Consider the following 25,961-nt stretch of genomic DNA (forward strand, 5'->3'; position numbering starts at 1 on the left):
CCTCACAAACACCTGCTGCTAGTCTAAGGACCTGTGGTGTCCCTCAAACACCTACTGCTAGTCTAAGGACCTGTGGTGTCCCTCAAACACCTACTGCTAGTCTAAGGACCTATGGTGTCCCTCACAAACACCTGCTGCTAGTCTAAGGACCTGTGGTGTCCCTCAAACACCTGCTGCTAGACTAAGGACCTATGGTGTCCCTCAAACAGCTCCTGCTACCTAAGAGGACATTTTAAACACAGAGCTGGAGAAATCTACAAATCTACACTTCTCTATATAACTACATAATCAAAAAGGAGTACTGTAGCCTACATTAGACAACTTGAACTCTATAGGTTTATAATTTCTAAACATTATTCCCTATCTGTAATACACCATTTTTCATACTTTACTGTAATTATTTTATTAATTCATTAATAGATATTACAACTCCAATGTACACTATTGTACACTGATTGAAGTCAGCCCTTCCTAATCCGTGACCTATAAACTTCCCATCACATTATTCACACTTGGCTGAGTACCATGGAACAAACAGAAGACTGTCTACAGCCGCCAGACCTGTGCTACCTTCATTGCGCTGCACCAAGTCACACAACAAAGCTCATGCTTCTATCCCTCGTGATGTTGAAATCAAACGGCAGGATAGTCTACATTCCAAATCCGTCACTTTGTATCGTTTACGGGCTACACACGTCTTGTACTATAGGCCTACGTGACTTCAACTTGAAAGTAAATTACGTTGTTTTCTTTGAAGGCTACAATGCATCGTTCTTTCCTGAAATGTTTTCCCTTTGTAAATCCTGAAAAAAAAATTGCTGTGCAAAAAACACGGAAAAAACATCAACCGATAATTTTTTCTGTTCGAAATCAAAACGAGGGCAGGTTCGAGACGAGAACAATAACATCTCAAAAGTAAAATAGGTGAGGAGAAAACTCAACATAATAAAGTTGTTAACCTGTTACACTGCTAGGTTGGCTAGTTAGTCAGTAAAAGTTATATACATCTTCATCACCTACCTGTCAGGAATAGTACAGGAATCCACCATCTCAGCAACAAACACATCTTCCATATCAAAGCATTTGAGTTTAGAGAAGTCCTGTGTACATGTTCTTCTCGCCTTTTCCGCCTCATTCCTCAAACCGCTATTCGGAGCGCCTCGCTCTACCCGAGTATAACGGGATTGTAACGCTCCTAGCTCTAACCGAATATAACGGGACTGTACAGGTCCTGGCTCTTCCCGAGTATAACGGGACTGTACAGGTCCTGGCTCTTCCCGAGTATAACGGGACTATACCGTTTGAGAAATGGGTGGTCCTTTTGAGGACAAGGGGGGGCGTTCATTTAAAAGTGACTCAAGCATCTTTACATGTTGTGGTCAATGGGACTGTGTCTATTTGGGTCATTCTTGAATTGCGGTGATAAATTCTGATCCTTGACTTTGGCATCATGTAAAAGCACTTTAAAATGAGAAAAACATGTCAAGTAATACATTTGTCTTTTGTTTTTACAATTATTTAATAAGAAAACATATATAAGTCATTTATACTACAAAACATATTTTTGTATGCATTGTAGAATCTACGTAGCGGTGTAGTGACATGCTTTGGCGATTTAGAGATATTTATCTATCATTTTGAATGCTAGACATTGAAACAAAATTATGTAATATATTGCCTACATCAATAAAAACAAATGACATTATTACTAGTATAATGTGTGTCCCTCAATTATATGTCATTGGTGTTAGCGCCTTAAAAATCACTGATTACAAAGATATACAAGGACCTTGAGCTCCGGTGGCAAACTGTTATCAGGGGAGGGAGGGGTCTGTTATCGGGGGAGGGGTCTATATTATCGGGGGAGGGGTCTATATTATCAGGGGAGGAGTCTGTTATCGGGGGAGGGGTCTATATTATCATGGGAGGAGTCTGTTAAGGGGGAGGGATCTATATGATCAGGGGAGGAGTCTGTTATCGGGGGAGGGGTCTATATTATCTGGGGAGGGGGTCTATATTATCGGGGGAGGAGTCTGTTATCAGGGGAGGAGTCTGTTTTCGGGGGAGGGGTCTATATTATCTGGGGAGGAGTCTGTTATCGGGGGAGGGGTCTATATTATCGGGGGAAGAGTCTGTATTATCAGGGGAGGAGTCTGTTATCGGGGGAGGGGTCTATATTAATGAAAAGATGAGCTAAACACGTCCTTTTATTATATCATGGATTTGAGGATTCCATTGATCTTGTGTTGTGACTGAATCCAGTGTTACTTGGTGTTAGTCAATTTGAATGACGCTAAGTAACATTGTGAGCTTAATGAATAATCATATCACTTCAGTAAATCATTTTTTAAAGGCTTGATGACCATAGATTTCAGCATTTGTGGCCTCCATTGCAGAAAATGCTAATTTACCTAAAATGTCTCATTGTTTACATCATTGGTGTAGCTGCTTCTACTGGTGGAACAATGTCATCATACTGGTAAAAAATATGAAAAGACATTAAACTACCATTAGCTGATTTAGAATAGATGTACCCAAATACATTTAAATAAAAACACATCTAGAAAAATACAGCTACATTTTTCCAAAATGCCATGCCCAAATGACACCTAAATTCAAGAACGGCACCTAGTATCCTAGTGCGGTGGACAGAACATTTGATTTCTAATAAAACACATTGAATATTATTTTCATTTAACAATGCCTCTTAGACGATGGGGGAAAAACAGGGAATGGAGAATAAAGGCAGCCCACTGGGCACAAACTGGATGAATCAACTGTGTTTAAATGTAATCCAGTCACCTGAGTATTTCTTCATAGGACTGGACAAGCCCTTAGCCTGGTTGTAGGCTCACTAGGCTGAATACCAACACTTGTTCAAGATAGCATGCAAAGGACACAGGAGATCTTTGGAGAGATCTTCACAATTGCTATAATAATCTGTGCTGAATCTCAAACAGTACTGATCACTTGCATTATGTGCTTTTGATGTAATCTCAACTGTAATCCAGGTATTTCGGTTGTGTTATTAGATGAAGCACAGTGATAACAAATTAAATTGTATAAAAATACATAATTGTATTCCCATGTTAACTTTGTTGTGCTTTTAAAATGGTTGAAAGCACAGTGATAACACATGTACATGACAACTATACCAAAAACCAGACATTGTTTTTCCATTGGAATTTTGTTGTGCTTTTAGATGGTTGAACGCATACTGATAAACACATTGGGAATTCAACAATGAGTAGTTCGTTCCACCACTTTTATAAACTAATCAACGGCACCACAGTAGGCTAATCAACAGTACCACAGTAGGCTAATCAACAGTACCACAGTAGGCTATTCAACAGTACCACAGTAGGCTAATCAACAGTACCACAGTAGGCTAATCAACAGTACCACAGTAGGCTAATCAACAGTACCACAGTAGGCTAATCAACGGTACCACAGTAGGCTAATCAACAGTACCACAGTAGGCTAATCAACAGTACCACAGTAGGCTAATCAACAGTACCACAGTAGGCTAATCAACGGTACCACAGTAGACTAATCAACGGCGCCACAGTAGGCTAATCAACAGTACCACAGTAGGCTAATCAACAGTACCACAGTAGGCTAATCAACAGTACCACAGTAGGCTAATCAACAGTACCACAGTAGGCTAATCAACGGTACCACAGTAGACTAATCAACGGCGCCACAGTAGGCTAATCAACAGTACCACAGTAGGCTAATCAACGGTACCACAGTAGACTAATCAACAGTACCACAGTAGGCTAATCAACAGTACCACAGTAGACTAATCAACGGCGCCACAGTAGACTAATCAACGGCGCCACAGTAGGCTAATCAACAGTACCACAGTAGGCTAATCAACAGTACCACAGTAGGCTAATCAACAGTACCACAGTAGGCTAATCAACAGTACCACAGTAGGCTAATCAACAGTACCACAGTAGGCTAATCAACGGTACCACAGTAGACTAATCAACGGCGCCACAGTAGACTAATCAACGGCAGCAACAGTAGACTAATCAACAGTACCACAGTAGGCAAATCAACAGTACCACAGTAGGCTAATCAACAGTACCACAGTAGGCTAATCAACGGTACCACAGTAGGCTAATCAACAGTACCACAGTAGGCTAATCAACAGTACCACAGTAGGCTAATCAACAGTACCACAGTAGGCTAATCAACGGTACCACAGTAGACTAATCAACGGCGCCACAGTAGACTAATCAACGGCGCCACAGTAGACCAATCAACGGCGCCACAGTAGGCTAATCAACGGCGCCACAGTAGGCTAATCAACGGCGCCACAGTAGACTAATCAACGGCGCCACAGTAGACCAATCAACGGCGCCACAGTAGGCTAATCAACGGCGCCACAGTAGGCTAATCAATGGCGCCACAGTAGACTAATCAACGGCGCCACAGTAGGCTAATCAACGGCGCCACAGTAGGCTAATAAACGGCGCCACAGTAGGCTAATCAACGGCGCCACAGTAGACTAATCAACGGCGCCACAGTAGAGTAATCAACGACGCCACAGTAGACAAATCAACGGCGCCACAGTAGGCTAATCAACGGCGCCACAGTAAGCTAATCAACGGCGCCACAGTAGACTAATCAACGGTGCCACAGTAGGCTAATAAACGGCGTCACAGTAGACTAATCAACGGCGCCACAGTAGGCTAATCAACGGCGCCACAGTAGACTAATCAACGGCGCCACAGTAGACTAATCAACGACGCCACAGTAGACTAATCAACGGCGCCACAGTAGGCTAATCAACGGCGCCACAGTAGACTAATCAACGGCGCCACAGTAGACTAATCAACGGTGCCACAGTAGACTAATCAACGGTACCACAGTAGGCTAATGTGAGACAGAGAGAAACTAGGCAATAGTGAACAGTCCCACAACGAAGACACATTAGTCAAGGTGCATCACTGCCCCCTGTCGTTTCTTCAAGTTCTGTACATTAATTTTTCCAGACAGAGACAGAGAGACAGAGAGACAGAGAGACAGAGAGAGAGAGAGAGAGACAGAGAGAGAGAGAGAGAGAGAGAGAGAGAGAGAGAGAGAGAGACAGAGAGACAGAGAAAGAGAAAGAGAGAGAGAGACAGAGAGACAGAGAGACAGAGAAACAGAGAGACAGAGAGACAGAGAAACAGAGAGACAGAGAGAGACAGAGAGACAGAGAGAGAATTTTGTCTGCACTGAAACCACACACATTGTGGCCTTGTAATAGATACATCTGGCTTTAATATGAATTCACTTTAATCCCAATGAAAACATTTCTACACAGATTAGAAACATGATACATTTTATTTACAGTTATTAAATTGTACCATCACATCTAACCAAAACATTTGATGTTTTAACTAGTTAAATTGTGTCCCCGTACATTTCAAATGCATAAAAACAAAACAAAGGTTAGACATTTTTGGCAAAGATTAAAGACAAGATGATCTTCCCTTCCTTAGATAAAAACTCCTCACTCAGACAGACCTATGTAAAAGGTCTGAACCCAATAAAGCCACTTCTAGTTTAGTGTTGTCTGGCCTCAGGCTATAATGAAGAAGTGAAACAACAGGCACATGCCACAGACTGAAACTACTTTCTCTCTGTTCTTAAAGTGGGTTCTCTTTCCAAAGGCCTGATTCACTCACTCACTCCAAAAACAAGTCATGGTTTCAATATGTTAATGAAGACACCTGATGCTACACTGCTCACAGCTGAAACACTGTATTAACAAGCATCATGACGCTAAACACATGTACCAAACACAACACTTCTAAGTAATGAAAACAACTATTAAAAAGGTTAACAACTTTATTCATTTATTAGAGGGTATTAGCATTGATATTAAATGTAACTCCAACATTTTATATTAGAGGGTATTAGCATTGATATTAAATGTAACTCCAACATTTTATATTAGAGGGTATTAGCAATCCACAGTTGATAAAAACAAATAAACCGTCACCAAAAAGCATGTGGTTCTCAAACAGACAAGACCTGAGACGGACATGAAAAGCTCTTCTGTCACACCAACAGTGGTTCTCAAACAGACAAGACCTGAGACGGACATGAAAAGCTCTTCTGTCACACCAACAGTGGTTCTCAAACAGACAAGACCTGAGACGGACATGAAAAGCTCTTCTGTCACACCAACAGTGGTTCTCAAACAGACAAGACCTGAGACGGACATGAAAAGCTCTTCTGTCACACCAACAGTGGTTCTCAAACAGACAAGACCTGAGACGGACATGAAAAGCTCTTCTGTCACACCAACAGTGGTTCTCAAACAGCCAAGACCTGAGACGGACATGAAAAGCTCTTCTGTCACACCAACAGTGGTTCTCAAACAGCCAAGACCTGAGACGGACATGAAAAGCTCTTCTGTCACACCAACAGTGGTTCTCAAACAGCCAAGACCTGAGACGGACATGAAAAGCTCTTCTGTCACACCAACAGTGGTTCTCAAACAGCCAAGACCTGAGACGGACATGAAAAGCTCTTCTGTCACATCAACAGTGGTTCTCAAACAGCCAAGACCTGAGACGGACATGAAAAGCTCTTCTGTCACACCAACAGTAGACAGTGAGGCAGGAGGAAAAATGCATTATCCAATAAACTGCACTGAGAATTCATACAGTCTTACTCAGGCAATGGCAGCTTATAACAGAACGCAAATTTAAATTCAGATTCAAGAATAAAAATGTTTAAAAAATCCTAATTGAAAATACTAGATGGCACTTTTCAAATCTTGAATAAGCATTCCAATTCGCTTCCTGACTACTGAACTGAATTGAGGCCACCCTTCCTTCAATCATAGGCTGTACTCCACATAGAAGGCCTTTACATAGATAACAGTGACACAATGCCGCTCCACCTCTAGTGGTCTCTAGCAGGGTTCCCAACCTGACAGACCCTTTTCTTTGGCCCCCCAACTTTTCTGAACCAAAAAAATATTTTGTTTGTTTGTAGAATTGCTATTGTTGAACATAAAAGACTGTACAAAAACCAGGAAATCAGCTCCAAGTGATTTTCATTTTGGAAATCTGTTCAAATATTCCCACACACAAGAGCGATATATATGTGATGGTTTACAAATGTAAGCAAGGTTCTAAATTATTATATATTTGTCAAATATTACATCCGTTTCGGCTTCTTGCAGTCAATTTGCCGTCTACAAATGATATATAATTATGTTCCGAACCCCTGAACTTCTGCTAAAGGAAAAACACCATCTGGCAGCTGAATCTGTTTGATGATCCCTGATCTATAGGCTTTAACTTAGTTGAGTATCTGTCGTCCTGTTATTTATGTAACCAGGTTCAGTCTAGTAGCGAGGCACTTTGTGAAGCCTGACCTAGCTACTATTTTATAATAGTAATATTTTCAACCACTTCAAAAACAAGTTGCGGGAAACATGAAGTGGTTCTAATCTATTCTATTTTTAGAAGGCTTAGCAGGTTTATTGGTGGGTACACTGGGAGGTCTGTCACGGTCATCATAACGATCACTGTACCGACTGCCATCGCTGCGTTCATCGTAAACACGATCACGGTCGTACCGGTCACGGTGGTCAGAGTAGCGGTCGTCCTGGTCCCTGCGGTCACCGTAGTCGCTGCGGCGGTCACCGTAGTCGCTGCGGCGGTCATCATAGCCATCGCGGCGGTCACCGTAGTCGCTGCGGCGGTCATCATAGCCATCGCGGCGGTCACCGTAGTCGCTGCGGCGGTCACCGTAGCCATCGCGGCGGTCACCGTAGTCGCTGCGGCGGTCACCGTAGCCATCGCGGCGGTCACCGTAGTCGCTGCGGCGGTCATCATAGCCATCGCGGCGGTCACCGTAGTCGCTGCGGCGGTCATCATAGCCATCGCGGCGGTCACCGTAGTCGCTGCGGCGGTCACCGTAGCCATCGCGGCGGTCACCGTAGTCGCTGCGACGGTCACCGTAGTCCTTCTCGCTGCGTTCCTTGTACTGGTCGTGGCGGTCCACGATCTTTGGTGGGTGGTCATCGTCGTCTTCCATGCTGCGCGTCTGGCGAACCTCGCCGTTCACCACAGGTTTGTTGTCGTGGAACTCCTCCCCCTCTGGAACCCTGAGGACATATCAGTGGACAGGAGACTCAGCACGCTGTCTGTTCTCAATATCTCAGCTCTCATGGTGTGTGGTGTGTGTGTGTGTGTGTGTGTGTGTGTGTGTGTGTCAGACCATACGTACCCCATAGCGTACTCCTCTGCCTTGTCCTTCTTCTTTCTGCAGCAGCAGCAGTAGAGGAGGATGATGAGCAGCACCAGAACACCAACCGCAACGCCGCCAATGATACCTGCTGTTGAACCCATGGCCATAGACGCTACAGGAGAGAGAGGAGAGGAGGAGGATGAGAAGAGGAGAGGAGGAGGATGAGAAGAGAAGAGAAGAGGAGAGGATGAGAGGAGAGGAATTTACATTTCTATTGATAAAATGTGTCTGTATGTATCCTGTAACAGGACCATCCTCATGTGATGGTTACCTGAAACCCCACCTCTTTAAGGAATACCTAGGATAGGATAAAGTAATCCTTCTAACCCCCCCCCCCCCCCCCCTTAAAAGATTTAGATGCACTATTGTAAAGTGGTTGTTCCACTGGATATCATAAGGTGAATGCACCAATTTGTAAGTCGCTCTGGATAAGAGCGTCTGCTAAATGACTTAAATGTAAATGTTACATTGCCTCCGATCTCAACATTTGTGTTAGCTCCCAGAGATAATGCCTAAGCTGTAGCTCAGCAGGCTAACACAGTCTCGTGTTGCACACTCACGTGGCATGACGGACAGCGTCAGGTTGCATTTGGCACTACGGATCTTATTAGTGGAGGTACAGATGTAGTATCCTGAGGATTCTATGGTGAGGTTGAAGAGAGACAGGACACCATCCTCTGGAAGAGACGGAGACAACCTGTTAGGTCAAGAGTCAAGGTCATATCAACTGAAACTGAACAAGCACACACAGTCACTACATACTGTCTGTTGTCCTGGGTGCAGGTGCTCGGGGCATGTTTTTGACGTCGTAGCCTTGCCACTTGTAGGTAGGGAGAGGAGAGCCCTCTTCAGACAGACAGGTGAGACTGATGTTCTGGAAGTACTCTGCCCTCCCATCAATCTTACAGATAGGCACAGAGGGAGCCACTGTGTACACAATATTTGCAATGTTAAGTTAAACAGTAATCATCGACACTTTACGGATTTCTAAGGTTTATTATGGAATAAAGCGGAATGAAGCTAAATTCTACGGTTTATGATGTAATATTCTACTTAATTCTATGGGAGTCATTGTTTTTTTACCCAGGACCACCAGATGGGTGGTGTCAGCCAGCTGGCCCTTGTCATCCTTGGGGATGGAGACCCGACACTCGAATAGTCGGTTGTCCAGGAGACTGATGGAGGACAGCTTCAGGTTGGCTACTCCTTTAGCTATGTCCTGCTCCAGGGAAACTCTTCCTTCATACTGGTCAGTGATGTCCAGTTCACCAGTAGAGTAGGAGGTGAGGATGGACACCTGGAAACAACAATTTCAACAACACCTGTAAACACCAATGCTAACCCCCTTGGGTTGTGCCGTGGCGGAGATCTTTGTGGGCTGTGCTTTGGCAAAGTGGGTGAGGTTATATCCTGCCTGTTTGGCCCTGTCCGGGGGTATCATCGGATGGGGCCACAGTGTCTCCTGACCCCTCTTGTCTCAGCCTCCATTATTTATGCTGCAGTAGTTTGTGTCGGGGGGCTAGGGTCAGTCTGTTATATCTGGAGTATTTCTCCTGTCATCTCCGGTGTCCTGTGTGAATTTAAGTATGCTCTCTCTAATACTCTCTCTCTTTCTTTCTCTCTCGGAGGATCTGAACCCTAGGACCATGCCTCAGGACTACCTGGCATGATGACTCCTTGCTGCCCCCAGTCCACCTGGCCATGCTGCTGCTCCAGTTTCAACTGTTCTGCCTGCGGCTATGGAACCCTGACCTGTTCACCGGACATGCTACCTGTCCCAGACCTGCTGTTTTCAACTCTCTAGAGACAGCAGGAGCGGTAGAGATACTCTCAATGATCGGCTATGAAAAGCCAACTCGACAACTACTGTGATTATTATTATTTGACCATGCTGGTCATTTATGAACATTTGAACATCTTGGCCATGTTCTGTTATAATCTCCACCCGGCACAGCCAGAAGAGGACTGGCCACCCCTCACAGCCTGGTTCCTATCTAGGTTTCTTCCTAATGAATCGTGAATATTGATGAGTGAGAAAGTTAGAGGATCAAAGATCAAACCCTCAAGACATACTAAACTCCCACCATTACCAATAACAGGGGAGGTTAAATCAAATCAAAAGCAAATGTATTTATATAGCCCTTCTTACATCAGCTTGTCACGTCCTGACCAGTAGAGGGTGTAGTTGGGTCAGGACGTGGCAGAAGGGAGTGAGTGTTTTATTGTTTCATTGATTTTGGCCGTGTGACTTCCAATCAGGCACAGCTGTAGAGGGTTGTGGTTGATTGGGAGTCACACATAAGTTGCCTACATTTCCTTTGTGTGGTGTGGGTAATTGTTCTTGTCATTGTGGTAGTACCTGACAGGACTGTGTTGGCTGTCAGTTTTTGTTGTTTTTGTGAAATGCATAGTGTTCGTAAATTAAATATGACGAACCCTAACTCCGCCGCATTTTGGTCCACTTCTTCCTCAGACTGCCGTTACAGAATTACCCACCAAACCAGGACCAAGCGGCGGAAGAGGAAGGAGCAGCAGGAGTACAGCGTTATGGACGAATGGACTTGGGAACAAATCCTGGACGGAGAGGGACCATGGACTCAGGCTGGGGATTATCGCCTCCCGCAGTGGGAGATTGAAGCGGCGAGAGCGGAGAGGGGCTATTACGAGGAGAGAGAGCGCAACGAGCGCGAGAGGCAGCCCCAATAAAAAAAAATTGGGGGGGGCACACGGGACAGTCGGTGGAGCTGAGGTCGGAACCAGAGCCAGTCGGGATGACATTGGAGGTGAGCGAGGGAGATGAGACAGAGACTGTGACGGGGTTAATGGGGAAATTAGGAGAGAGAGAGATGCGAGAGCTGCTAGTGTGGTGCATAAAGTACGGCATTCGCCCTAATGAGCGTGTCGTGGGAATGATGTCACCTGAGGCAGCTCTCCATACTCGTCCTGAGGTGCGTGCTGGTTGTCTGGTAAAGACTGCGCCCAGAAACAGGCCTCCTGCATGTCTTCCCAGCCCTGCACGTCCTGTGCCTACGCCCAGAACCAAGCCTCCTGCATGTCTCCCTATCCTGGTCAAGCCCGTGTCTCCTCCACGGACCAGTCCTCCAGTGGGTCTCCCTATCCTGGTCAAGCCCATGTCTCCTCCACGGACCAGTCCTCCAGTGGGTCTCCCTATCCTGGTCAAGCCCGTGCCTCCTCCACGGACCAGTACGCCAGTGGGTCTCTCCACCCTGGTCTCTCCTGTGCCACCTCCTCAAACCAGGCATCGAGCGGGTCTTCCCAGACTGGTGAGTCCAGGGCCTGCGCCCAGAGCCAGGTCTCCGTTATGTCTCCCCAGCCTGGTGAATCCTGAGCCGGAACCACCAGAGCTGCCCGCCAGTCAACAGTCACCAGAGCTGCCCGCCAGTCAACAGTCACCAGAGCTGCCCGCCAGTCAACAGTCACCAGAGCTGCCCGCCAGTCAACAGTCACCAGAGCTGCCCGCCAGTCAACAGTCACCAGAGCTGCCCGCCAGTCAACAGTCACCAGAGCTGCCCGCCAGTCAACAGTCACCAGAGCTGCCCGCCAGTCAACAGTCACCAGAGCTGCCCGCCAGTCAACAGTCACCAGAGCTGCCCGCCAGTCGCCGGACTGCCCTGAACCGCCGGACTGCCCCGGACTGCCCCGGGCCGGACTGCCCCGGACTGCCCCGGGCCGGACTGCCCCGGACTGCCCCGGGCCGCCGGACTGCCCCGGACTGCCCCGACTGCCCCGAGCTGCCCGACTGCCCCGAGCTGCCCGAGTGGCCCGACTGCCCGGAACGGCCTGCACCTGAGCCACCTCCAGGATAGGTGGGTTGGGGAGGGAGGGTGTAGCACCCCTCCCTTCCCTCCCTTATTGTTTAGGTGTTCCTTTTTGTTGGGGATTTTCTTGTGTTTTCCTTTTTTAGGTGCATCCCGGGGTCTGCACCTTGAGGGGGGGGGTACTGTCACGTCCTGACCAGTAGAGGGTGTAGTTGGGTCAGGACGTGGCAGAAGGGAGTGAGTGTTTTATTGTTTCATTGATTTTGGCCGTGTGACTTCCAATCAGGCACAGCTGTAGAGGGTTGTGGTTGATTGGGAGTCACACATAAGTTGCCTACGTTTCCTTTGTGTGGTGTGGGTAATTGTTCTTGTCATTGTGGTAGTACCTGACAGGACTGTGTTGGCTGTCAGTTTTTGTTGTTTTTGTGAAATGCATAGTGTTCGTAAATTAAATATGACGAACCCTAACTCCGCCGCGTTTTGGTCCACTTCTTCCTCAGACAGCCGTTACACAGCTGATATCTCAAAGTGCTGTAAAGAAACCCAGCCTGAAACCCCAAACAGCAAGCAATGCAGGTGTAGAAGCACAGTGTCTAGGAAAAACTCCCTAGAAAGGCCAAGGATTATCCGTAACCATGGTAGCATCCACATTAATGTAGAAGTGTTCAGAAATATTTTCTATTCTTATTTACAATAGAAGTGACTCCAAATGACACGATACATTATTTACCATTAATTTTGATTGGGCACAAAATAACCTGAAAAACAAACTGCAAATGCATCCAACAAACTTGATGTAGTCATTATGTCCGTATGGAATATGGAACCCAAAAACACGTTTTACTACTATATTTATAACAATCTTTAGGGGTGTCAATTTTGAGCCCTAACTTCTTGAGAAAAAAATGGCTTGTTAAATCAAATCACTTTCTCTACACAACTGTAGTATAAAAATGTCCCAATTATTGCTCCTGTTTATCAAGGGGATCAATAGTTTAAACCCACTGACTGTAATAGTCAGGGCTGATCAGAGGGGTTTCTGGTTGGTTTATTACCTCTGGCTCTCCGGGTTTGTCTGCTTCAGCCAACCAGGATATGATGACCAGATTGTTGATTGGGTTCTTGGGTTTGAAGGTGCATGGTATAGTGATGTTGTCTCCCCTGGTGAACTCATAGGACCGCTCAGGGATGGACACCTGTAAAGCTACAGTCATGGACACGACTGGGACAGAGAGAAACAAACGGGGACAGGAAGACAGGTTTTACAGACACTGACGTATAGAGCTGTAGGAGGTGAACACTTAAAATGAAGTGCTTTGTAACACTGAAACTAATGGCAAATGAGCTGCCACCAACTTGAAGGAGAGAACCTTAAGGTACCACGAGCGGAATTCTTTTTTTCAACTGAAAGACGATGCCCATGATGTTGCACAACAATTCAAGAAGTCATTGTTTTAGTCAAAGTATGATATATTTGGGCTTGAAGTGGGAAATCTGAAGTGGGGACTTTGGATATTTTCCATGTCAGCGCTGTGTTTTCCCACAACTACATAGACAGCTCGCAGTTCCCATTTGTTTCACCACAACCTTCTTTACAACCCCCAATTCGCAAATATGTATAAATAGCCTGTGTCATTCTTCAGAGGTGGAATCTAAACAAGCATTTCCGCTCTAGGACAGGAATTACGTTGAATAGCATTGCCTTCTGGTGGGCGCATTTAACTTTGCTAGAGTATTAAAACACATGGGTGTAAGGTTTATGAGATAGATTTAATGTGTACTGCGTAGCGTGTACTATAACAGTGAAGTAGGTGAGACATTGCACTGGAATTGCAGCCAGGGTATGTGGATTAATGGAATTCTGGAATCTAGGCTTAACAGTCATCTTAGATACGGGTGTGCTGGAGTACAGAGGGAAGCCTCCAACTGCAGCAATATAAACCTACACAGGTAATGTCATAGCACCGTGAGTCTTATTATGTTGTCCTCCATTATGACAGGGCTTTAGAAACTAAAGGACGGGTTACACCCACTTACAGTAAGGGAGTGAGAAGCCTTGCACAAAACCTTGGCTTGTGCAAGACAGAACTGTTTCCCCAATCACCTCAATGCTCCCATTACAGTCTTTAGGACGACTCAGCCAGATATCAAACTCCCAATCTTCCAATCTCAGGGCGGACATTCTAACCACACAGACGTACACTGTGTGTACATGTATAAATATTATAGCAAGATTTATGTGACTTGAAAAATAAAAAGCATTTGTTTTCACATTGATACGTATGGACGCTTATAGGGCCCTGTTGTCCTCCAGTGGGAATGCAAAGTGTTTAGGGTTGGGCACCTCTCCTGCCTGTGTCATCCAGCACTCTCTAACTACCAGCTCTCACAGTCTCACATCAGAATTAGAGCTTCAGCCATGTTTCTCAAACGTCAAATTTCTAAGTGTTTAAGGTTAAGTTTAGGCATTAACTCTGAATTTAAGGTTAGGGTTCAGTTCAGGAATTAACTCCAAATTGTTAAGGTTAGGCATTAACACCAAATGGTTAAGGGTTAGGGTTAGCTACTAGGGTTAGGGTTAGGGTTAGCTTCTAGGGTTAGGGTTAGCTACTAGGGTTAGGGTTAGCTACTAGGGTTAGGGTTAGCTACTAGGGCCAGGGTTAGCTACTAGGGCCAGGGTTAGCTACTAGGGTTAGGGTTAGGGTTAGCTACTAGGGTTAGGGTTAGCTACTAGGGCCAGGGTTAGGGTTAGCTACTAGGGTTAGGGTTAGCTACTAGGGTTAGTGTTAGGGTTAGCTACTAGGGTTAGCTACTAGGGTTAGGGTTAGCTACTAGGGTTAGCTTCTAGGGTTAGGGTTAGCTACTAGGGTTAGGGTTAGCTACTAGGGTTAGGGTTAGGGTTAGCTACTAGGGTTAGGGTTAGCTACTAGGGTTAGGGTTAGCTACTAGGATTAGGGTTAGCTACTAGGGTTAGGGTTAGGGTTAGCTACTAGGGTTAGCTACTAGGGTTAGGGTTAGCTACTAGGGTTAGGGTTAGCTACTAGGGTTAGTGTTAGGGTTAGCTACTAGGGTTAGCTACTAGGGTTAGGGTTAGCTACTAGGGTTAGGGTTAGCTACTAGAGTTAGGGTCAGGGTTAGCTACTAGGGTTAGGGTTAGCTACTAGGGTTAGCTTCTAGGGTTAGGGTTAGCTACTAGGGTTAGGGTTAGCTACTAGGGTTAGGGTTAGCTACTAGGGTTAGGGTTAGGGTTAGCTACTAGGGTTAGGGTTAGGGTTAGCTACTAGGGTTAGGGTTAGCTACTAGGATTAGGGTTAGCTACTAGGGTTAGGGTTAGGGTTAGCTACTAGGGTTAGGGTTAGCTACTAGGGTTAGGGTTAGCTACTAGGGTTAGCTACTAGGGTTAGGGTTAGGGTTAGCTACTAGGGTTAGGGTTAGCTACTAGGGTTAGCTACTAGGGTTAGGGTTAGCTACTAGGGTTAGGGTTGGCTACTAGGGTTAGGGTTAGCTACTAGGGTTAGGGTTAGCTACTAGGGTTAGCTACTAGGGTTAGGGTTAGCTACTAGGGTTAGATACTAGGGTTAGGGTTAGGTACTAGGGTTAGGGTTAGATACTAGGGTCAGGGTTAGCTACTAGTGTTAGGGTTAGCTACTAGGGTTAGGGTTAGCTACTAGTGTTAGGGTTAGCTACTAGGGTTAGGGTTAGCTACTAGGGTTAGGGTTAGCTACTAGGGTTAGGGTTAGCTACTAGTGTTAGGGTTAGCTACTAGGGTTAGGGTTAGCTACTAGGGTTAGGGTTAGCTACTAGGGTTAGGGTTAGCTACTAGGGCCAGGGTTAGGGTTAGCTACTAGGGCCAGGGTTAGGGTTAGCTACTAGGGTTAGGGTTAGGGTTAGCTACTAGGGTTAGTGTTAGGGTTAGCTACTAGGGTTAGGGTTAGCTACTAGGGTTAGGGTTAGCTACTAGGGTTAGCTACTAGGGTTAGGGTTAGCTACTAGTGTTAGGGTTAGCTACTAGGGTTAGGGTTAGCTACTAGGGTTAGGGTTAGCTACTAGGGTACTAAGTTAACATATGGAATTTTTTAAGATGGTCATACCATGGATCATTTAGCTATTGGATTTAGAATTTTAGGACCCCTAAAATAAAATACATATATTTGATAAAATATTGAATTTGGCCTTTACTACTATAGCCCGTAGAAACTCATTGAAGAACATTCATAAATGGCAAAAAATACATTCCTTTATGATTTATTTTTTGACTAAGGTTTTGAAGTGTCTGTCCTCTACCTAGGAGATTAGAAAGCTCAGGAAATATTGTAGCTTTTTTTGTGAATATATTTGTTGGAGCAAAACTACCTCCATTGGTTTGTATGGGTTATCTTGAGACTAGTCCGGCGGTCTAGAGACGTCACTACAGACCCGGGTTCGATCCCGGGCTGTATCACAACCTGCTGTGATGGGGAGTCCCATAGGGCAGCACAATTGGTCCAGCGTTTTCCAGGTTAGGGGAGGGTTTGGCCAGGGTAGGCCATCATTGTAAATAATAATGTGTTCTTAACTGACTTGCCTAGTTAAATAAAGGTAAAATCATAGTCCAAAACAGAGAATACCAACGTGTTTGTGAGAGTCTCCCCTTCCCATAGTGGTCGTTCATTGCAAGAAAACTGATGTCTCTAGTTTAAATGGATGGATTTTAATGGGGATTGTTTTATTATGTTACTTAGATTGATGCACAGGTGCATCAACAGACTCAAGGTTTTTTAAATGATGTTGCTCTCTGTTTCTTCTCTCTGGACGCCAGGCAGTAAATACAAAATGTATTGCATTCTTTTACTTTCTGCTTTTTGATATATGTAACTGCATCCGATTCTACCAATTTGTACAAAACAAGATGAGCTGAACACGTGAGGTGACGCCACACCGATACCATATAGATGTCTATAAAGGTGAGACATTTCCCTCCCAAAAAACACATGGGTGTGGCTCTTGTTGTATAACATAGAGAGATTTATGAAATTATATAAGATCAGTAAACTCACCGAGACAAAGTAAAACGCCAGTAAACATCCCTTTCTGCGAGGCCATCATAGTTCAGTAACAGTTACGACCTCGCCGGTCACTGGCGTTGTTTTTTGAAGGCTATGGACCGCGGACAAGACCTTGGCCAGGTAGAAGGCTCACTAGGCTGAGTACCAAAACTTGTGCTTAGTGCGTTCCTGGTTGCGAAGAGAACTTCAAAATGAGTGACGTTGTCACCTGCCAATCAGAACATCGATATTTTGCAGGAAGCATTCTCTGCCCGCCCTCTTATCTTGTCGGTACATGCCCTGTTATTTTGTTTCTCTCACAAGACTAACCTTTTGCAACTTTGACTCTACACTTTGTCAAGAGAAACTTGTATGCACTTGCAGTGACTAAGTCTTACCAACAGCCATAAGACACAAATGCATTTTTGAATGCAAATAGATCTCTTCTGTAATTTGAATGTGCAGAGTTGAGAGAGGACAGTAGCGACAGATGGTATTTTCACCAGTGGTGCCAGGATCCCTGAGAGAGAAACACCTTCATTATGATTATATATTTATTTACTTCTTCAAGCTTAAAGGTGAGGGAGGAGCGTGTGTGTGGAAAAGACTGGTCAGGTTTCAGTCAGTAACAGAAAGGGTGTATGTGGCAGAATTGGGGAAGCGTTATATCTAGTCAGACTGGTTTGAAAAGGGGTGTGTCATCTCCACAGCACAGAGTCCCTCACATACAGGTAGGTTCCTCCCCCCTGCCAAACTGACACAGACACACCTACACACTCTTCTTTTCTTGTTTTCTCTCTCTGTTTCTCTCTCTGTTATTTTTCTTGTCCCATTATGGCAAGGTATTCCCTTTATAGTGACCAGAGCAATAGACCCTGGTCAAAGTAATGCACTATGAAAGGAATAGAGGGCCATTTTCCATGCATGGGTTTTCTAGTAGGTTTCTAGTAGTGTGTCTCCCTATCCTGGTCAAGCCCGTGTCTCCTCCACGGACCAGTCCTCCAGTGGGTCTCCCTATCCTGGTCAAGCCCATGTCTCCTCCACGGACCAGTCCTCCAGTGGGTCTCCCTATCCTGGTCAAGCCCGTGCCTCCTCCACGGACCAGTACGCCAGTGGGTCTCTCCACCCTGGTCTCTCCTGTGCCACCTCCTCAAACCAGGCATCGAGCGGGTCTTCCCAGACTGGTGAGTCCAGGGCCTGCGCCCAGAGCCAGGTCTCCGTTATGTCTCCCCAGCCTGGTGAATCCTGAGCCGGAACCACCAGAGCTGCCCGCCAGTCAACAGTCACCAGAGCTGCCCGCCAGTCAACAGTCACCAGAGCTGCCCGCCAGTCAACAGTCACCAGAGCTGCCCGCCAGTCAACAGTCACCAGAGCTGCCCGCCAGTCAACAGTCACCAGAGCTGCCCGCCAGTCAACAGTCACCAGAGCTGCCCGCCAGTCAACAGTCACCAGAGCTGCCCGCCAGTCAACAGTCACCAGAGCTGCCCGCCAGTCAACAGTCACCAGAGCTGCCCGCCAGTCAACAGTCACCAGAGCTGCCCGCCAGTCGCCGGACTGCCCTGAACCGCCGGAGTGGCCGGACTGCCCCGGACTGCCCCGGGCCGCCGGACTGCCCCGGACTGCCCCGACTGCCCCGAGCTGCCCGACTGCCCCGAGCTGCCCGAGTGGCCCGACTGCCCGGAACGGCCTGCACCTGAGCCACCTCCAGGATAGGTGGGTTGGGGAGGGAGGGTGTAGCACCCCTCCCTTCCCTCCCTTATTGTTTAGGTGTTCCTTTTTGTTGGGGATTTTCTTGTGTTTTCCTTTTTTAGGTGCATCCCGGGGTCTGCACCTTGAGGGGGGGGGTACTGTCACGTCCTGACCAGTAGAGGGTGTAGTTGGGTCAGGACGTGGCAGAAGGGAGTGAGTGTTTTATTGTTTCATTGATTTTGGCCGTGTGACTTCCAATCAGGCACAGCTGTAGAGGGTTGTGGTTGATTGGGAGTCACACATAAGTTGCCTACGTTTCCTTTGTGTGGTGTGGGTAATTGTTCTTGTCATTGTGGTAGTACCTGACAGGACTGTGTTGGCTGTCAGTTTTTGTTGTTTTTGTGAAATGCATAGTGTTCGTAAATTAAATATGACGAACCCTAACTCCGCCGCGTTTTGGTCCACTTCTTCCTCAGACAGCCGTTACACAGCTGATATCTCAAAGTGCTGTAAAGAAACCCAGCCTGAAACCCCAAACAGCAAGCAATGCAGGTGTAGAAGCACAGTGTCTAGGAAAAACTCCCTAGAAAGGCCAAGGATTATCCGTAACCATGGTAGCATCCACATTAATGTAGAAGTGTTCAGAAATATTTTCTATTCTTATTTACAATAGAAGTGACTCCAAATGACACGATACATTATTTACCATTAATTTTGATTGGGCACAAAATAACCTGAAAAACAAACTGCAAATGCATCCAACAAACTTGATGTAGTCATTATGTCCGTATGGAATATGGAACCCAAAAACACGTTTTACTACTATATTTATAACAATCTTTAGGGGTGTCAATTTTGAGCCCTAACTTCTTGAGAAAAAAATGGCTTGTTAAATCAAATCACTTTCTCTACACAACTGTAGTATAAAAATGTCCCAATTATTGCTCCTGTTTATCAAGGGGATCAATAGTTTAAACCCACTGACTGTAATAGTCAGGGCTGATCAGAGGGGTTTCTGGTTGGTTTATTACCTCTGGCTCTCCGGGTTTGTCTGCTTCAGCCAACCAGGATATGATGACCAGATTGTTGATTGGGTTCTTGGGTTTGAAGGTGCATGGTATAGTGATGTTGTCTCCCCTGGTGAACTCATAGGACCGCTCAGGGATGGACACCTGTAAAGCTACAGTCATGGACACGACTGGGACAGAGAGAAACAAACGGGGACAGGAAGACAGGTTTTACAGACACTGACGTATAGAGCTGTAGGAGGTGAACACTTAAAATGAAGTGCTTTGTAACACTGAAACTAATGGCAAATGAGCTGCCACCAACTTGAAGGAGAGAACCTTAAGGTACCACGAGCGGAATTCTTTTTTTCAACTGAAAGACGATGCCCATGATGTTGCACAACAATTCAAGAAGTCATTGTTTTAGTCAAAGTATGATATATTTGGGCTTGAAGTGGGAAATCTGAAGTGGGGACTTTGGATATTTTCCATGTCAGCGCTGTGTTTTCCCACAACTACATAGACAGCTCGCAGTTCCCATTTGTTTCACCACAACCTTCTTTACAACCCCCAATTCGCAAATATGTATAAATAGCCTGTGTCATTCTTCAGAGGTGGAACCTAAACAAGCATTTCCGCTCTAGGACAGGAATTACGTTGAATAGCATTGCCTTCTGGTGGGCGCATTTAACTTTGCTAGAGTATTAAAACACATGGGTGTAAGGTTTATGAGATAGATTTAATGTGTACTGCGTAGCGTGTACTATAACAGTGAAGTAGGTGAGACATTGCACTGGAATTGCAGCCAGGGTATGTGGATTAATGGAATTCTGGAATCTAGGCTTAACAGTCATCTTAGATACGGGTGTGCTGGAGTACAGAGGGAAGCCTCCAACTGCAGCAATATAAACCTACACAGGTAATGTCATAGCACCGTGAGTCTTATTATGTTGTCCTCCATTATGACAGGGCTTTAGAAACTAAAGGACGGGTTACACCCACTTACAGTAAGGGAGTGAGAAGCCTTGCACAAAACCTTGGCTTGTGCAAGACAGAACTGTTTCCCCAATCACCTCAATGCTCCCATTACAGTCTTTAGGACGACTCAGCCAGATATCAAACTCCCAATCTTCCAATCTCAGGGCGGACATTCTAACCACACAGACGTACACTGTGTGTACATGTATAAATATTATAGCAAGATTTATGTGACTTGAAAAATAAAAAGCATTTGTTTTCACATTGATACGTATGGACGCTTATAGGGCCCTGTTGTCCTCCAGTGGGAATGCAAAGTGTTTAGGGTTGGGCACCTCTCCTGCCTGTGTCATCCAGCACTCTCTAACTACCAGCTCTCACAGTCTCACATCAGAATTAGAGCTTCAGCCATGTTTCTCAAACGTCAAATTTCTAAGTGTTTAAGGTTAAGTTTAGGCATTAACTCTGAATTTAAGGTTAGGGTTCAGTTCAGGAATTAACTCCAAATTGTTAAGGTTAGGCATTAACACCAAATGGTTAAGGGTTAGGGTTAGCTACTAGGGTTAGGGTTAGGGTTAGCTTCTAGGGTTAGGGTTAGCTACTAGGGTTAGGGTTAGCTACTAGGGTTAGGGTTAGCTACTAGGGCCAGGGTTAGCTACTAGGGCCAGGGTTAGCTACTAGGGTTAGGGTTAGGGTTAGCTACTAGGGTTAGGGTTAGCTACTAGGGCCAGGGTTAGGGTTAGCTACTAGGGTTAGGGTTAGCTACTAGGGTTAGTGTTAGGGTTAGCTACTAGGGTTAGCTACTAGGGTTAGGGTTAGCTACTAGGGTTAGCTTCTAGGGTTAGGGTTAGCTACTAGGGTTAGGGTTAGCTACTAGGGTTAGGGTTAGCTACTAGGGTTAGGGTTAGGGTTAGCTACTAGGGTTAGGGTTAGCTACTAGGGTTAGGGTTAGCTACTAGGATTAGGGTTAGCTACTAGGGTTAGGGTTAGGGTTAGCTACTAGGGTTAGCTACTAGGGTTAGGGTTAGCTACTAGGGTTAGGGTTAGCTACTAGGGTTAGTGTTAGGGTTAGCTACTAGGGTTAGCTACTAGGGTTAGGGTTAGCTACTAGGGTTAGGGTTAGCTACTAGAGTTAGGGTCAGGGTTAGCTACTAGGGTTAGGGTTAGCTACTAGGGTTAGCTTCTAGGGTTAGGGTTAGCTACTAGGGTTAGGGTTAGCTACTAGGGTTAGGGTTAGCTACTAGGGTTAGGGTTAGGGTTAGCTACTAGGGTTAGGGTTAGGGTTAGCTACTAGGGTTAGGGTTAGCTACTAGGATTAGGGTTAGCTACTAGGGTTAGGGTTAGGGTTAGCTACTAGGGTTAGGGTTAGCTACTAGGGTTAGGGTTAGCTACTAGGGTTAGCTACTAGGGTTAGGGTTAGGGTTAGCTACTAGGGTTAGGGTTAGCTACTAGGGTTAGCTACTAGGGTTAGGGTTAGCTACTAGGGTTAGGGTTGGCTACTAGGGTTAGGGTTAGCTACTAGGGTTAGGGTTAGCTACTAGGGTTAGCTACTAGGGTTAGGGTTAGCTACTAGGGTTAGATACTAGGGTTAGGGTTAGGTACTAGGGTTAGGGTTAGATACTAGGGTCAGGGTTAGCTACTAGTGTTAGGGTTAGCTACTAGGGTTAGGGTTAGCTACTAGTGTTAGGGTTAGCTACTAGGGTTAGGGTTAGCTACTAGGGTTAGGGTTAGCTACTAGGGTTAGGGTTAGCTACTAGTGTTAGGGTTAGCTACTAGGGTTAGGGTTAGCTACTAGGGTTAGGGTTAGCTACTAGGGTTAGGGTTAGCTACTAGGGCCAGGGTTAGGGTTAGCTACTAGGGCCAGGGTTAGGGTTAGCTACTAGGGTTAGGGTTAGGGTTAGCTACTAGGGTTAGTGTTAGGGTTAGCTACTAGGGTTAGGGTTAGCTACTAGGGTTAGGGTTAGCTACTAGGGTTAGCTACTAGGGTTAGGGTTAGCTACTAGTGTTAGGGTTAGCTACTAGGGTTAGGGTTAGCTACTAGGGTTAGGGTTAGCTACTAGGGTACTAAGTTAACATATGGAATTTTTTAAGATGGTCATACCATGGATCATTTAGCTATTGGATTTAGAATTTTAGGACCCCTAAAATAAAATACATATATTTGATAAAATATTGAATTTGGCCTTTACTACTATAGCCCGTAGAAACTCATTGAAGAACATTCATAAATGGCAAAAAATACATTCCTTTATGATTTATTTTTTGACTAAGGTTTTGAAGTGTCTGTCCTCTACCTAGGAGATTAGAAAGCTCAGGAAATATTGTAGCTTTTTTTGTGAATATATTTGTTGGAGCAAAACTACCTCCATTGGTTTGTATGGGTTATCTTGAGACTAGTCCGGCGGTCTAGAGACGTCACTACAGACCCGGGTTCGATCCCGGGCTGTATCACAACCTGCTGTGATGGGGAGTCCCATAGGGCAGCACAATTGGTCCAGCGTTTTCCAGGTTAGGGGAGGGTTTGGCCAGGGTAGGCCATCATTGTAAATAATAATGTGTTCTTAACTGACTTGCCTAGTTAAATAAAGGTAAAATCATAGTCCAAAACAGAGAATACCAACGTGTTTGTGAGAGTCTCCCCTTCCCATAGTGGTCGTTCATTGCAAGAAAACTGATGTCTCTAGTTTAAATGGATGGATTTTAATGGGGATTGTTTTATTATGTTACTTAGATTGATGCACAGGTGCATCAACAGACTCAAGGTTTTTTAAATGATGTTGCTCTCTGTTTCTTCTCTCTGGACGCCAGGCAGTAAATACAAAATGTATTGCATTCTTTTACTTTCTGCTTTTTGATATATGTAACTGCATCCGATTCTACCAATTTGTACAAAACAAGATGAGCTGAACACGTGAGGTGACGCCACACCGATACCATATAGATGTCTATAAAGGTGAGACATTTCCCTCCCAAAAAACACATGGGTGTGGCTCTTGTTGTATAACATAGAGAGATTTATGAAATTATATAAGATCAGTAAACTCACCGAGACAAAGTAAAACGCCAGTAAACATCCCTTTCTGCGAGGCCATCATAGTTCAGTAACAGTTACGACCTCGCCGGTCACTGGCGTTGTTTTTTGAAGGCTATGGACCGCGGACAAGACCTTGGCCAGGTAGAAGGCTCACTAGGCTGAGTACCAAAACTTGTGCTTAGTGCGTTCCTGGTTGCGAAGAGAACTTCAAAATGAGTGACGTTGTCACCTGCCAATCAGAACATCGATATTTTGCAGGAAGCATTCTCTGCCCGCCCTCTTATCTTGTCGGTACATGCCCTGTTATTTTGTTTCTCTCACAAGACTAACCTTTTGCAACTTTGACTCTACACTTTGTCAAGAGAAACTTGTATGCACTTGCAGTGACTAAGTCTTACCAACAGCCATAAGACACAAATGCATTTTTGAATGCAAATAGATCTCTTCTGTAATTTGAATGTGCAGAGTTGAGAGAGGACAGTAGCGACAGATGGTATTTTCACCAGTGGTGCCAGGATCCCTGAGAGAGAAACACCTTCATTATGATTATATATTTATTTACTTCTTCAAGCTTAAAGGTGAGGGAGGAGCGTGTGTGTGGAAAAGACTGGTCAGGTTTCAGTCAGTAACAGAAAGGGTGTATGTGGCAGAATTGGGGAAGCGTTATATCTAGTCAGACTGGTTTGAAAAGGGGTGTGTCATCTCCACAGCACAGAGTCCCTCACATACAGGTAGGTTCCTCCCCCCTGCCAAACTGACACAGACACACCTACACACTCTTCTTTTCTTGTTTTCTCTCTCTGTTTCTCTCTCTGTTATTTTTCTTGTCCCATTATGGCAAGGTATTCCCTTTATAGTGACCAGAGCAATAGACCCTGGTCAAAGTAATGCACTATGAAAGGAATAGAGGGCCATTTTCCATGCATGGGTTTTCTAGTAGGTTTCTAGTAGTGTGTTCTGGCCTGATCACAAGGAGCGTTTCTAGTAGTGTGTTCTGGCCTGATCACATGGAGGGTTTCTAGTAGTGTGTTCTGGACTGATCACATGGGGGGTTTCTAGTAGGTTTCTAGTAGTGTGTTCTGGACTGATCACATGGAGGGTTTCTAGTAGTGTGTTCTGGCCTGATCACATGGAGGGTTTCTAGTAGGTTTCTAGTAGTGTGTTCTGGACTGATCACATGGAGGGTTTTCTAGTAGGTTTCTAGTAGTGTGTTCTGGACTGATCACATGGAGGGTTTCTAGTAGTGTGTTCTGGACTGATCACATGGAGGGTTTCTAGTAGTGTGTTCTGGCCTGATCACATGGAGGGTTTCTAGTAGGTTTCTACTAGTGTGTTCTGGACTGATCACATGGAGGGTTTTCTAGTAGGTTTCTAGTAGTGTGTTCTGGACTGATCACATGGAGGGTTTCTAGTAGTGTGTTCTGGACTGATCACATGGAGGGTTTCTAGTAGTGTGTTCTGGCCTGATCATATGGAGGGTTTCTAGTAGGTTTCTAGTAGTGTGTTCTGGCCTGATCACATGGAGGGTTTCTAGTAGGTTTCTAGTAGTGTGTTCTGGACTGATCACATGGAGGGTTTCTAGTAGGTTTCTAGTAGTGTGTTCTGGACCGATCACATGGAGGGTTTCTAGTAGTGTGTTCTGGCCTGATCACATGGAGGGTTTCTAGTAGGTTTCTAGTAGTGTGTTCTGGACTGATCACATGGAGGGTTTCTAGTAGGTTTCTAGTAGTGTGTTCTGGACTGATCACATGGAGGGTTTCTAGTAGTGTGTTCTGGCCTGATCACATGGAGGGTTTCTAGTAGGTTTCTAGTAGTGTGTTCTGGACTGATCACATGGAGGGTTTCTAGTAGGTTTCTAGTAGTGTGTTCTGGACTGATCACATGGAGGGTTTCTAGTAGGTTTCTAGTAGTGTGTTCTGGACTGATCACATGGAGGGTTTCTAGTAGGTTTCTAGTAGTGTGTTCTGGACTGATCACATGGAGGGTTTCTAGTAGGTTTCTAGTAGTGTGTTCTGGACTGATCACATGGAGGGTTTCTAGTAGTGTGTTCTGGCCTGATCACATGGAGGGTTTCTAGTAGGTTTCTAGTAGTGTGTTCTGGACTGATCACATGGAGGGTTTCTAGTAGGTTTCTAGTAGTGTGTTCTGGACTGATCACATGGAGGGTTTCTAGTAGTGTGTTCTG

General features: G+C 45.3%; 2 protein-coding genes across 6 annotated transcripts in view; both read right to left on the reverse strand.

The window, feature by feature from the left end:
• The window catches only part of LOC106595176 (immunoglobulin-like domain-containing receptor 2), a 43,366-nt gene extending 42,051 nt beyond the window's left edge, over nt 1–1,315 (reverse strand). For 2 of the 4 annotated variants that reach the window (XM_045699494.2, XM_045699491.2), the window contains exon 1: nt 1,021–1,314. In XM_045699494.2, the coding sequence (XP_045555450.2) occupies nt 1,021–1,135 (115 nt within the window). In that variant the 5' untranslated portion in view covers nt 1,136–1,314. Of the gene's footprint in view, nt 1–1,020 lie in introns of all 4 variants that reach the window. The other 2 variants (XM_045699492.2, XM_045699493.2) reach the window with 2 other exon arrangements.
• A 4,003-nt stretch (nt 1,316–5,318) lies between these two features.
• Nucleotides 5,319–24,722, reverse strand: LOC106575809 (V-set and immunoglobulin domain-containing protein 2). Of its 2 annotated transcripts, XM_045699496.2 has the most exons (8): nt 23,789–24,722; nt 19,789–19,955; nt 13,100–13,266; nt 9,349–9,562; nt 9,028–9,192; nt 8,826–8,942; nt 8,245–8,377; nt 5,319–8,122 (listed from the first exon to the last, which is right to left on the reverse strand). In XM_045699496.2, the coding sequence occupies exons 3-8, from the start codon at nt 13,256–13,258 to the stop codon at nt 7,459–7,461; spliced, it is 1,452 nt and encodes a 483-aa protein (XP_045555452.2). In that variant the 5' UTR covers nt 13,259–13,266; nt 19,789–19,955; nt 23,789–24,722; the 3' UTR covers nt 5,319–7,458. The 2 variants fall into 2 exon arrangements, with proteins under 2 accessions (XP_045555452.2, XP_045555451.2); XM_045699495.2 differs by lacking the exons at nt 19,789–19,955; nt 23,789–24,722 and adding an exon at nt 17,081–19,782.
• Nucleotides 24,723–25,961: the final 1,239 nt, after the last annotated feature.

The sequence above is a fragment of the Salmo salar genome, chromosome 17 (assembly GCF_965601325.2).
Source record: "Salmo salar chromosome 17, fSalSal1, whole genome shotgun sequence".
Taxonomy (NCBI): Eukaryota; Metazoa; Chordata; class Actinopteri; order Salmoniformes; family Salmonidae; genus Salmo; species Salmo salar.